The following is a 12,418-nucleotide window of genomic DNA, read 5'->3' on the forward strand; positions in this document are numbered from 1 at the left end:
ATATTAGGGTTTAGTAGTGTAATTATTAGATTGTTGGTATATGTCCCAGCAAAGTATGTTATTTGTTATTCTTTAAAATATGATCAGACTAAATATGTTGTCAGTGTCATAAAAACTAAGCTAATATTGTTGCTATCTCTGAGCCAGAAGAGTGTTGGATTGTACATTCCTTTTCCAGGGCTGGGCCCTGTAAGCTGTGCTTGTACTGCTTTATTATATCACAGAACTGCTGTGCAACATTAAGGGCCGCCCTTGAGGCTGTCAGATATTACAAGAAGGAACACCATTCTCAGTGCCAGCATCTGTGACAGCTTTCCAGGAGAAAATAATGATTATATCACAGAAGTCCTGTAATAGGGGAAAAAAGCTTAAGAATCAATAATAACTTCTTTCCTTGATAATAAAGCAGAGCATGGCAAGAAAGAGAAGTATTCTACACTTTCTTCATAGTCACATTCTTTAGTGGTCTCCCTTATTTTCTGTAAAACTTGCTGGAATAATTGGAATGCAAAATGAGTTGTGTGTGTATTAGTTTCGTTCCATAGCCTTTTTATAGTCTAGATACTTTTATGGATCCTATGACTAAAAAACCCAACCAATTCATTACCCTTGGCATGCTCTTGCACATCTTTCAGACTGCACACCATGGTTGCTGTTTTTGAGACTTCAGACCTCTCTCTTCAGGTCAGCAGGATCTATGACAGCAACTTAATTGCTACATGCATTTGTGCTGTTCTTTGGCAATTTCGTTTCAGTTCCCTGTCACTGTACCTGTTTGCCTGGGGGTTGGTTTTGTGTTAAATATCAGTAAAAACAGGTAACATCTATACAAACAATGGTAGAGCAAAATCCCATATAATTGCAAGCCAGCTCATCTAAACAGCAAGGGAAAGGAAATATGTTAATTATCTTTTAGCCTGTAGGAAGCAAAAGCAGAAATTATATTTCAAGAACTGTGGTGAAAGCTATTTACATTTATTATCTTTGAGCCCCATAACATCACATTAATGATTTTGTATTTATATTAAGCTTTACCTTTTATTCTTTTTCTCCATCCCCAAATTTCTGAATATTCACAAGCATTAATTTATCACTACTGACATGTAAGTATCTTGGGGTGCAAATGTTGTTCAGCAGTAATTTAAAAACTTAAGAATACTGTTTCTAAATTAAGTACTGGGAGCAATTTAAACAATTTAATGTAATTACTAAAATTGGAAATTGCCCAGAACTACAAGGTTAACATACAGGTTATTAGATGATGAGACTGTAAAATTTTTATGAGGACAGATGGTCAGTAACTCAGTTGTATTTGGGGTGATGCATGTGGACAGAGATGCACCCACATCACAGCGTTATCAGATTTAGAACAAGGAGCTCCAGTTTTAATCCCTCACCCTGAAGGTTCAGGAGCCAGTAAGGATGTCCAATTTCCACACAGGTCTGCTGTTTGGTACTGTAGGTACATTTTTTCCCCACTTTCCTTTTCTTTGTATTCTAAGGATTCAACTGATTGTGGCCATATTTGCATTTTTAATAAAAATGGTTACACAAGATGAACTTGATACATTATGAAAAGAACAGCCAGAATAACAGACATGCAGGGTGTGGGAAGGCAGTGAATTGTCACCAGCTTTCACTTTGAAGGAACCCAGTCAACGTAGGTCACGTTTTAATTGTGCCCTTTTTTTAAAAAAAAATCCCTCCTTTGTGCTCCTTTCAGTTAAAAAGATTCTATTAGTTTCAGAGTCACTGGATTAATGTTTATAGTGATCAGCATTTGGATGATTAGTGTTGTTAACTTGATGCAGAATATAGACTCCACCAGTCACACTCAAGGAAAACCTCCTGATTTTATTTCCATGGAGCTCTCTAAACTGTAGTACAGCTATATAAACATGTTAGGTGGCTCTTCATAGATGGGCCAAGAAAAGTAATCCAAAAGATCCATAGATATTTTAATGTGATTTTTAAAAGTGATTTATATTTCTATTTTTTATACATAGATATATTTTTTCAAACTGGGAGGACTTCACATTCAGTTTAGAGCTAAAGAGATGGCTGACTAAAGTTGTTCCATGACCTTATGGAGCTGGAGTATTTATAGAATTCAAAGAAAATTATTATTGGGTTGGAAGGCAGAGTGAAAGTTCTGCTCACAAGTGGCTCTATAGCACAGGTTCATTAGGAAAGGGCATTAAAAGTCAGCCTTCGAGGGATCCAGGATAGGAGACATCTGAGGAATTGATGAGACAGTAAAACACTAAGGTACAATGTGCAGTCTTGAAATGAGGTCCAAATGTAAGTTGTAAGAACCACTGCAGTTTATTTTAAATATAAATTAGGATAGAATTATTCTGTTTGATTTGTTTGGCTTTTCACTGATCCTGCAGACTGAAGGGCATGTGAAGATCTTGTAGCCCTCTGGAGGCTTGAGAAATGGTTCCTTCTTTTTAACTCTAAGTAGGTTTTTCTAGCAATGCTAGAAAAACGGAATGAACAAAAAACTCGACCCTCTAAACTTTGTTGCTCTTTTCAAAGAGGGATTAAATTCATCACCTTATCTCAGTATTGTAATGCTGAGTCAATAATGCCACAGCAACTTTTAGTGATTTAAATACTCCACTAGAACTTGTGAATAGAAGCAGAATAAGAATATCAGTGTTTGAACCAGTACTGGGAAGTTCCAGTGGACTGAGGAGAGGATTCTCATTTTAGGGCTTCACCCTTCAGGTAATGCCCAAATGCTGAACAACGGATTGACATTTTGGAGTGCTGAAACAGGAACGTATTTTTATAAACTGATGATAGATCCCAGTCTTGACAGTTAATTTGTGATGTCTTGGTCACAGTTTGTTACTGGGGTAACTGCAGACTGGTAAACAATTGGACAATGGATGTTGCCAGCTAGACTAAGCTGAAGGATACCCTTGGACTAGGACATTGGTTTGTTTGATATGTGTCTGGTTGGATAGATTTTAAGTCTATATTTCATCCTCTAGAGAAAGAAGTAACTATACTTGACAGGTTTTAAAAACAACAGCTGTTTTGTTGACCTTGCTTTTTCACATTCCATCTATATAAACCTAAATATTTAGGTGAAAGCAACATGCAAACTTGTGTAGCTGAGATTTCCCTTTTTCTTCTGTTTTTCCTGATGAATGGGAGGGAAGATAACAATTCACCTTTTTTCCACTCCATTAAAATAGCATTCCAAGCAGTCTTCAGAAATCAGTCCAGCAACATTATTTTGCAAGCTAATGGATGCTTTATTTCAAATGCTTGAGCAAATGTTTCTGTGTATTCATGTATGCACACTTGTGCAAATTAAATAATGCAGCTGTGGTTTCAGTTCAGTTTTTTCCTTTCTATTCTGTTGACTTCACATACAGATTGATTTGGGAATATGGTGTATTCTAATTGTTTCTCACCTTTCAAAATTCATGGTTTGAAATTCAGTAAGTTTTTAAGACGTGTTCATTGATTTCTCATTTCCCACTATCGAACCAAATCTGCAGCTTTAAAATGCGCTTGGGCTGCCTGTGCTTTTAGGGATTGATAGATGGGGGTGTTTTAAACAGAACAGTTTCAACATCAAGGATTTACTTTGTAGTTTACTTTTAATGGGAATAAAAGATAATTGGGTAAATGTTGTGAAATGTGGGTTCAGTGTTTTCCTAATAATATTAGTGTTATTTGTCATGAGATTTTTGTTTTTGTACGTATATCATAATTCAAGTGTGAAATAAAAGGTATTTCACTTTCTGTTCCAACATGGAAACTTTCAGATTTAGTGAAAATGACCTTACCAAGTTGAAGGTTAAAAAAATATGAAGTGTGTCCATGAGACATTCCACGCATTTAGGGAAGGAAAATTGAGTAAATAATCTGTTGTTAGATTGACTTATTTATGTTCTTCAGGACAAGTGATACAGGAGTTCAAGATAGATGGTCTAATGAGCAATTTTAACTTATCTAAAAAATGTACCTGCTGTCTCTGCTCTGTTTTAATCATACTTCTGTTATTTGAGCAAATAATTTATTTTGAATCATTTATTTGACAAAAGAAAAAAAAATATGTTCTACAATAGTTTGCTGTCAATACATTTTTGGGTATTGAATGAGCTGAAGATGATAGAGTTCAAGGGATTCTACTTAGATAAAATAATTTTTCTTTGTATGTGCACTGTTTGTCTGTTGTTTGTTTCCAGACCCGGCCATTGTAAATGGAGTTTATTGGTCAGAATCTTTAAATAAGGTGTTTGTTGACAATTTTGATCGTGACCCTTCTCTCATCTGGCAGTACTTTGGAAGTGCAAAAGGATTTTTCAGGCAATATCCAGGTAAGAAGTACAGAAGTTCTTACTTAAAATACAATAAAGAATGCTATGGTTGAAAATTTCCACTGAGTATTGTCAGTGTAAATCCTGACTTCAACAGATATTTGCAGGTTTGGTTTTACTTTATCTGGTTTTCAGAGAGAGAGAGATTTCTAATCAACATTTTCAACCTTCTGAAGTTTTTTTACCAGTTTTCATTTTGGGGGTGAAGCCCTCATGATAACTCATGTACTCATAAATATTCCTATTCAGGTGGACATATACACACACATGAAAAATATCTTATAAACAGACTGTGAAGAAGGAGGGCAAAAGGATTAAACTCTTCATATAGGAGTGAATTTAAATAATGTGCTCTATCAATGCATACAGTTAGGCTTCATTATAATTTGTGTATCAGCTTCTAGGCTTCCACTTAACCTGACATACTTACATTTAAAGATTTCAAAAATTTGCTTTAAAGTTTATTTTCTCACGAACTGTAATAAATTGAAATTACATCACTTGTATTATTTCTATTGAAATAGGCTAAAACATGTATTTTCACCTATTAAGTTTTATGTTTAATGCCATACCAAATTTACCACATTATAATAAACTAAAAAGTCAAATACATTGGTTCTCAGCTTCTGTAACTTTGGATCAGGCCCATAGTGGGAACTGTTCCTTTAGCTGACGTGGTTTAGCAACCCATGTTTTTTTAAGTCTTGATTTAAACAAGTTTACTCTAAGCCTGTATGTCTGCAAGTGCCTGAAAGTAATGGCTGCTACATCTGTGTTAGTTTCAGATTGTATTTCAGTTCCCAAGCTCCATGATATTTCAGGGTAGGAGAAACATTAGTCCTTGTTTTAGAGGCTGTTTCTTGTTTTGTGCTCGAAAATGAGTGTAAAAAAAAAAAGAAGAAGAATTGCCCTGTCAATTTTTTTTTTTTCCTTGGAAATGTTTTTATCGTATTTCTTTTGACCCACAACCAGGAGATATTACCCCTTCACAGTGATGGGAGCAAAACATCAGGAGTATGACCTGTGAGAGGAGCAGTTGATGTAACAGGAGCTGTTGAGATCAGCCATGGGTAGGAAGTGCTCAAGGTTTGGAAGGGACTTGGCAAGTGCGTGATAAAGCTTGCCAGCATCAAAGGCCAAGTGTGAAAACACTTCTGTGAAAGTAGTGCAATGAACATAGTAGGCCTTCAGAGGTTTTCACCTCACAGTAGGCTTAAAAGGAGTGAGGAAAAAAAGATTATTTCTGGTGGTCTTATTTTATTAATTTTATTTTTTCCCCACTATTTCCTATGTTATAATGGCTCTGCCTGTTAGATTGAAGTATGAAGCTCCATTAACCCCTACTTAGCCCCAATACCAAAGATACATTTTGAACAGGTACTGTAAAAATGTAATTTCATCTTTAATTCTCTCTTTTTTAAACAGGAATTAAATGGGAACCTGATGAGAATGGAGTCATTGCATTTGACTGCAGAAACAGAAAATGGTAGGAAATGACTACAGGTGTTTAAGAAATTTGAAAGGATAAAAAGTTCATATCTAAAAGGAGTCGTTCTGTCTTATGTCTCAGGTACATCCAGGCAGCAACTTCTCCAAAAGATGTGGTAATTTTAGTGGATGTCAGTGGCAGTATGAAAGGGCTTCGCTTGACTATTGCAAAACAGACAGTTTCATCAATTTTGGATACCCTTGGAGATGATGACTTCTTCAATATAATTGCTGTGAGTGTCTCAGGATTTCTTTCTTTTTTTTTTTTTGTTCCATCACTTCTTGCCATCTGTCATGTTTTACATCACAAAAGCCCATTGAAAAATGCTGCAGACAGGTGATCGATAACGTGACATCTGAACCCACTGGACAGACACCGTGTTTTTCCAGTGCCAGATTCTTCAGGTGACAGAGATTTCAGACTGTTTGTCCATGACTTGCAATTTGAAACCCTTTAAACAAGTTGTCTTGATTTTAGGGCTTGTAATATGTGGGTTTTTTTAGTTTGCTTGAACTTCCTGTATTACCTTAATTTTTAAGTTCAGGGTGTTTCTGTGTTCCCCTTGCCTTCCACCTGTCTCCCCCTCAGCTACTGCAATACAGTTCAAATTGCAAAGTGATTAATGTGTGAGAATTAATAGATTCAGGTCCAGCTTTTGCTGAAGCTTTTATGGCATGACAAAATGCCAGCATAGCTGCTCAGTGCTCATGTTTTCCTCAGTAGGAATCTGAAATGTAGGTATGTGTAAGCTGTGCAGAGGAGTTGTTGGTGATTACTAACAGTGAGAAATCAGATCATCAGTAGTTAGTTTTCCATGGTACGTGTTTTAAATCTATGACAAGGGGTTGCTTTTACTAAATTTAAAGAGTAATGTGGTTAATCATGTGGGTAAGGATGGCTTTAGCAAGTCCAAAACTGACATCAGAACTAGATTTGGAAGGGAGGAGGAACTGGTGGTTTTATAAATTTTCCTTTGCTGATATTATTTTGCTAATACTTTATAGATAAATGGTTTTATTAAATGCATAAATCCTAAAAACAGCTTCAACTTCTTGAATGTGAGGAGGATTTTGGCCTTTTTTTTGCTAAAAGGGAAGTGCCCTTTGTGAAATAAATGACCCCAGTGACACCAGTGCAAATTGAGATTCTATGGAGAATGAACTATGGATATGTGTATATACTGTGTTTTTAACAGATAGCAAGCAGTTCAGAATATCTTTTGTATTAATCTCCTTGCATGATAATTGCATAATTAGCAGAAACTCATGTAGTATAAAGACATAATTACATACTGTATCAAAAAAAGGTTTACTGTCTTCAAAAAAATTGTGATTAACTGTAATCTAAATAACTTCTGCAAGTTGAAAGCATGTTTCAACTAAGTAATTATTAAGATGCCTGACCAGCCATTTTTTGGTGTATAATCTCTGTGTTTATCAGCAGTTGTGATAGTTACTGTGAAGGGTGTAGGAAGAAAAAAGAAATGTGTTTTTTTAAGTATAGTTTCTTACATACGTAGCTTGAATCCAAACTAATGATTTTGCCTACGTAGTACAGCAGAAATACTGTGTAAATAGTTTTTAAAAAGCAAGTATGAAAAAACTAATTGCCATTTTTTCCAATTTAAAGTTTAATTGAAAGTGAACTGAGCTGTGTGTAAAACAGCATGGAGTCACAGAATTTTAACGTAAGTTATTGCCAATGACACAAACTTCTGATCACTGATTTGGGCGTTGAGAAAAGGAAAGAAAAGGCAAACTGAGCCTTTCCTCCCTGTTTCCCAGGCTGTCTCCTGTCCAACAGCCCACTCTGTGCCTGGTCCCAGCACTTCTGCTGCCGTTTCAATCCCTCCCTTCTCCTGGCTGAGGTGCAGGAGCACCTGAGGCAGCTGGTCCTGTGTTGGTTTCCATCAGCAGTTCCTCTCTGTCCCTCCTCACTGCTCATTGTTTCTACTGTCTCTGCTCTTCGTTTTTCTCTTCACTGGGTCGCCCATGGCCGTGGTCCCTCAGTGGTGCCCCCACCCCGGTGTGGGTCACCCCCAGCCCACGGTGTCCAGCAGCACACCCCTTTCACCATGGCGCTTTTCCAACTGTCTTTCCAAATGTTTCCGACCCCTAACGACTCCTTCCATGTGCTGCCTGTGCAAAGGCACCAGAGCCCCCACCAGCCTGCTGTTGCTGCTGCCCTTTGGGCACCTCACAGGTTGCTCCAGCCAGAGTTGGTGCTGATTGGAACTGGCTGTGATGGGCACAGGGCAGTTCATGGCCCTCTCCCACAAAGGCTTTGGCTCCAGCCTACTCTTGCAGTGCTTTGCTAGTATCAGAAATTCTGAGTATTTAGGAAGAAATGTAATTACTGTGGTAGTTACAACATTTATCTGAGGTAATTTTTTTCCTCTGTAGGTTTTCTCCTCTATAACCTCTTTTAGGATGGATATGTGTTTGTTTGTTCAAATAATTAGAAATAGTGGCTGAGAATTGTTTTTATGCTTAACCAGCTCAACTGTTTAGTTTTGTTAGGACGTTGATGGTTTAGTGATTGTGCAAATATGGACCTGAAATTATTCACTGCATTGAAAGAGGTACCACATGCGGGAACAAGGAAGAGTGGCAGTGAGGAGGTGAAGTGCTGTCCTGTTGCCTTGGAGTTCTCCTGTGGGAAGAGTTTGTAGGGAGTCATTTTGGACTAAGTCAAAGAATCATAGAATATGTTGAGGTGGAAGAATCATTGAGTCCAACTCCTGGGCTTGCACAGGGCATCCCAAGAATCACACCTTGTTCTTGACTCTGTTGTCCAAATGCTCCTTGAACTCTGTCAGGCTTGGTGTTGTAACCACTTCCATGGGGAGCCTCTTCCAGTGCCAAACCACTCTCTGGTGAAAAACTTTTTCCTGATATGTAACCTAAACCTCCCAGACTCGTGCATAACAAACTTCATACTTTGCTGTCTCACAAGGCAAAAAAATAACAATAATGTAAAGAAAACACAAAATTTGTTTGCTTGAATATGTAACTAATTAGCAACAGAGACCTCTGCTGTGTAGAATGGAGTGGACCTTTTAATGAGGAAGGGCACAGGTAGGCTGAGTCTGAATCACGAACTTCTTTCAAAACGTGGTGTGTTAAACACATACCAAGGGTACACAGTAAAGCCAGAGTCACTGTGACCTACATTAACAGCAAAAATTACTTCTGAAGCATTACTTTGACCAAGTGCCAGCAGGGCAAATGAATTCTGTCAAGACCGAAGATGTTTCAGTGATCAAAACACGAGACAACAAAGCCCACACAAGAGGCTGCTTGGTGTGAAAGCACTGAAAATTCCATACAGCTTTTATCTGTAGACAGATGTTTGAGTGAGATTATATCTTACTCTTTGTGATTTCGACACAGCCTGGTGATGTGACAGCAGTTTCATTTGAAGGTAACGTACACATATGTCCATATAAGAAATACCCTTTGTAATGCAAGATCTGTGCTCGTACAGCAAGTCTCTGTATCTAGAACTGACCAGCTGTGCAGTGTGTGCAAAAACACATCCTCTGTGCCCAGATGGTGAAGCCTTGCTCTTCACACAGCACGCAGCTCAGACTGATTGCTCTGAAAGGCCTGTCCAAATTGTTGCTCTGTGGGGACTGCCTGGACATCTGGAAGTCTCAGACAAACAGCCAAGTACCTCCTTCTCTTCCCAGACCGAACTGTGAGGTGGAATAAGAGTGTTATTATTGTGGGAAATCTGGACAAACAATGTAGTTATTGGATGAAGCAAAAGTTTTGAGCCTGAGTGACTGTGATTTTCAGAGTGGCTTTATTATGCACAGTGACTATTGGAAGAAATATTTGTATGCATCTGTGTATATATGTATACATATATAAATGTAGGTATAGCAGAGAGCAGAATTCAGTGCAGGTCTTTCCAGAGAATAAATATAAAAGGATGTTGTTAAAATCATTATAGCTTTCCTGGGTAGGTTGTTGCAAAACCAATCTGAAATTGATGGACTAGATGATTGAACTGCAAAAAATTATTGAAACACAAGAGTGATTTTGTGCTGCCTGTGTTAAAATTTGAGGCCAGTTCTTTGGTGCATGAACAGAGATGCCTGCAACAAGAGAAAAGGCATATTTTTCCAGTTTGCTTTGAAGTGTAATTCCAAGTCAAGCATTAAACCAACAATATTATCATAAAAGAAGTATTAATTTTGCAAAATGCTGCAGTTTTTAAAATGCTTTTATAAAAATGCAAACTCCCCATTAAATTAGCAAAATATTAACTGAGCCAAGAATGTTAATTTTACTGCTTTAGCCACACCATTTTAGCAAAATTGATTAGAATAAAAGTATTTGTTAATTCAAAGCACAGTAATATAGTTCCCAGCTTTAATATGTAGCATTTTCCATCATAAGTGGTTTCAGCATAATCTCTATTTTTCAGTCCTTCAGGGTGGACTATGGATAAATTTACTTTTTAGCCTCCTTGAATAGTGAGATTCTGTACAGGTAATGTGTGAACAGGCTGGAAAAGGGAACAGCAGCCCAAGGGAACCTCAGTATGATCCCTCCTAGCAGTGGGCTGTGCTTGTGTGCCACTTGTAGCCCATGGAAACACTAGTGGAAATATGAATTCCTTTGATTCCTTTTCTGGTTTGGCTTCACTGTTGGACCTTAGTTTGGGCTGTACTGGATATCTGAGTATGCTTAATATAGCGGGAAACCTTTTACCTGTGTATTGTTGCACAACAAAATGTGCATTTAATTTATTTCTGTGGACCTTGCTCCAGACAGCTTAAATATGACAAAGGATAAATATGAAAAAAGCTAAGGAAAATGTATACTACTTGTGCAAGTGTGCTAGAACCATATATGTATCTCACTTGTGCTGTCTCTGTGAGAATAAACATTTTTATTTATCCTTTTTTTTGAAGTAGGTTGCTTCTGTAAAGTAGGGCTGTGAGGGCACTTAAAGCATGTCCTCTGTGAAAGCTTGAGCATCCTTTATCCTGCACAACTGAGTAACACTAAAGGCATAGTTGGAAACTATGGGGAATCTCTCTGGGATGTGATGCAGCTGGCAGCCATGGAAGCTACATATCTGTGGGAATAGCCTGATGATATGAGTTACTCAAAATAGCAGTTAAAATAAATCTCATAGAAATCTAGTGGACAGAAATTATGCTGCTTAGATGCAAGGTCTGATAGAGTAGGAAGTTGTTTCATCTGTTTACTGGTGGTGATGGGCCTGTAAAAAAATGTGGTGGTACCTACAGCATTAGGAAATCTTGAGTTTGCTTTCATGCAGGTGTTTGAAACTGAGACACTGACTGAGAGAAAAGCAGACTTCAGCATTTTACTGCGTGTTGGCCAACTGCAGACACTGTGCTTGGGGTCGTATAAAGAGATGTGTAATGACAGCTGCAGAAATCAAGCTAAGAACAGGCTTAACTGGAAAATGTCTTCATTAAAGAACATGCTGAGAAAAACCTGTGTGAGGACAGGAAAAGGCTTGGGAGAAGAGGCTGGTGTACCAGAGCCTGTTATAGATTTTCAGTACTTTTTTTACAATAGATTGGAATATAGTCTTGCCTTTGGACTATAATAAGAGATGCTGTGTAGATTTGGCACTATTATTTTGCAAAGACTCTCAGGAGATAGATTGGAAAGCAGTCTGAAGGGAGAAACTACAGGGGAAAGTACATCATTTATCAGATCAATAACTGTTATGAGACTGAGATGCACATGGGACACTCTCAGTGACTCTAAAGTGTTCTAGAAGCCTTTGCCTTGTATTTTGTATTACCTTTGGAACAATTGATATGTCCACACACTCTCATATATTGAAATAACATTGATGGGAATAAAATAATTAAGGAAGCATGCAAATCCACTGCAAAAATTGTGTAAATATCTTTCAAGCAGTTCTCCTTGTTTCTCTACAACCAGTTAGTATGCTGATGCTGTTGTAAATCATCTGTGTATCCAGCAATAATAGGTTACTCTTGGTTTATATTTCCTTGTAACTGAGGATTGAGTCTGGCACAGCGCCTCAAGAATAACTTCATGCAGTTCAAATTAAATACTCTTCCCTGTGCAAGAGTAATTATGTAATGATGAGCGTGGTGAGTAGTGCACAGTTAAAATGAATGGTGATGACAGGTGTCCAAGGTGGCTCAGGTTGCAGGGGTTTATGGTGTAGAGAAAAGAGTGATGTAAAACGGAATAGAGCAGAATAAACTTGGAGCTACAGACAGAGACAGTGAGAACTTGCAGTGACAGAGAGCCCTGTCTAAGCGGCATCTGTGACGAGTTGTTCATTGCAAGGCTTTTTTATTCCCACTGAGGTGGAGTAAGAAGGGAGAAAATGGATATATTAATCTAAAAAAATAGATTCTAATGAAACATAATCTAATGAAATATTTTCCCTGATTATTTTCGACTTGACTGAATGCGTTGTCTTTTTTTGTTTACTGTGGATGTTCTGACTCAATGCCTTGTGAAAGAGTGAAGCTGCTTAAAGCCTGGACGCAAAGCCTGTTTGATCTGTGATAACTTCTAAAGTGGATTAAATTAATGGGAGGAGGAATTAAGTT

General features: G+C 37.7%; 1 protein-coding gene across 8 annotated transcripts in view; it reads left to right on the top strand.

The window, feature by feature from the left end:
• The window catches only part of CACNA2D3 (calcium voltage-gated channel auxiliary subunit alpha2delta 3), a 484,187-nt gene that overhangs the window by 258,204 nt on the left and 213,565 nt on the right, over positions 1 to 12,418 (top strand). For all 8 annotated transcript variants that reach the window (XR_003527193.1, XM_027640431.1, XM_027640432.1 and 5 more), the window contains 3 exons: positions 4,212 to 4,343; positions 5,769 to 5,829; positions 5,914 to 6,064. Coding sequence is in view for 7 of the 8 variants with exons in the window: in XM_027640431.1 (XP_027496232.1) it covers positions 4,212 to 4,343; positions 5,769 to 5,829; positions 5,914 to 6,064 (344 nt within the window). In the remaining variant the exon portion in view is untranslated. The remainder of the gene's footprint in view (positions 1 to 4,211; positions 4,344 to 5,768; positions 5,830 to 5,913; positions 6,065 to 12,418) is intronic.

The sequence above is a fragment of the Corapipo altera genome, unplaced genomic scaffold (genome assembly GCF_003945725.1).
Source record: "Corapipo altera isolate COAL_440 unplaced genomic scaffold, ASM394572v1 55, whole genome shotgun sequence".
NCBI lineage: Eukaryota > Metazoa > Chordata > Aves > Passeriformes > Pipridae > Corapipo > Corapipo altera.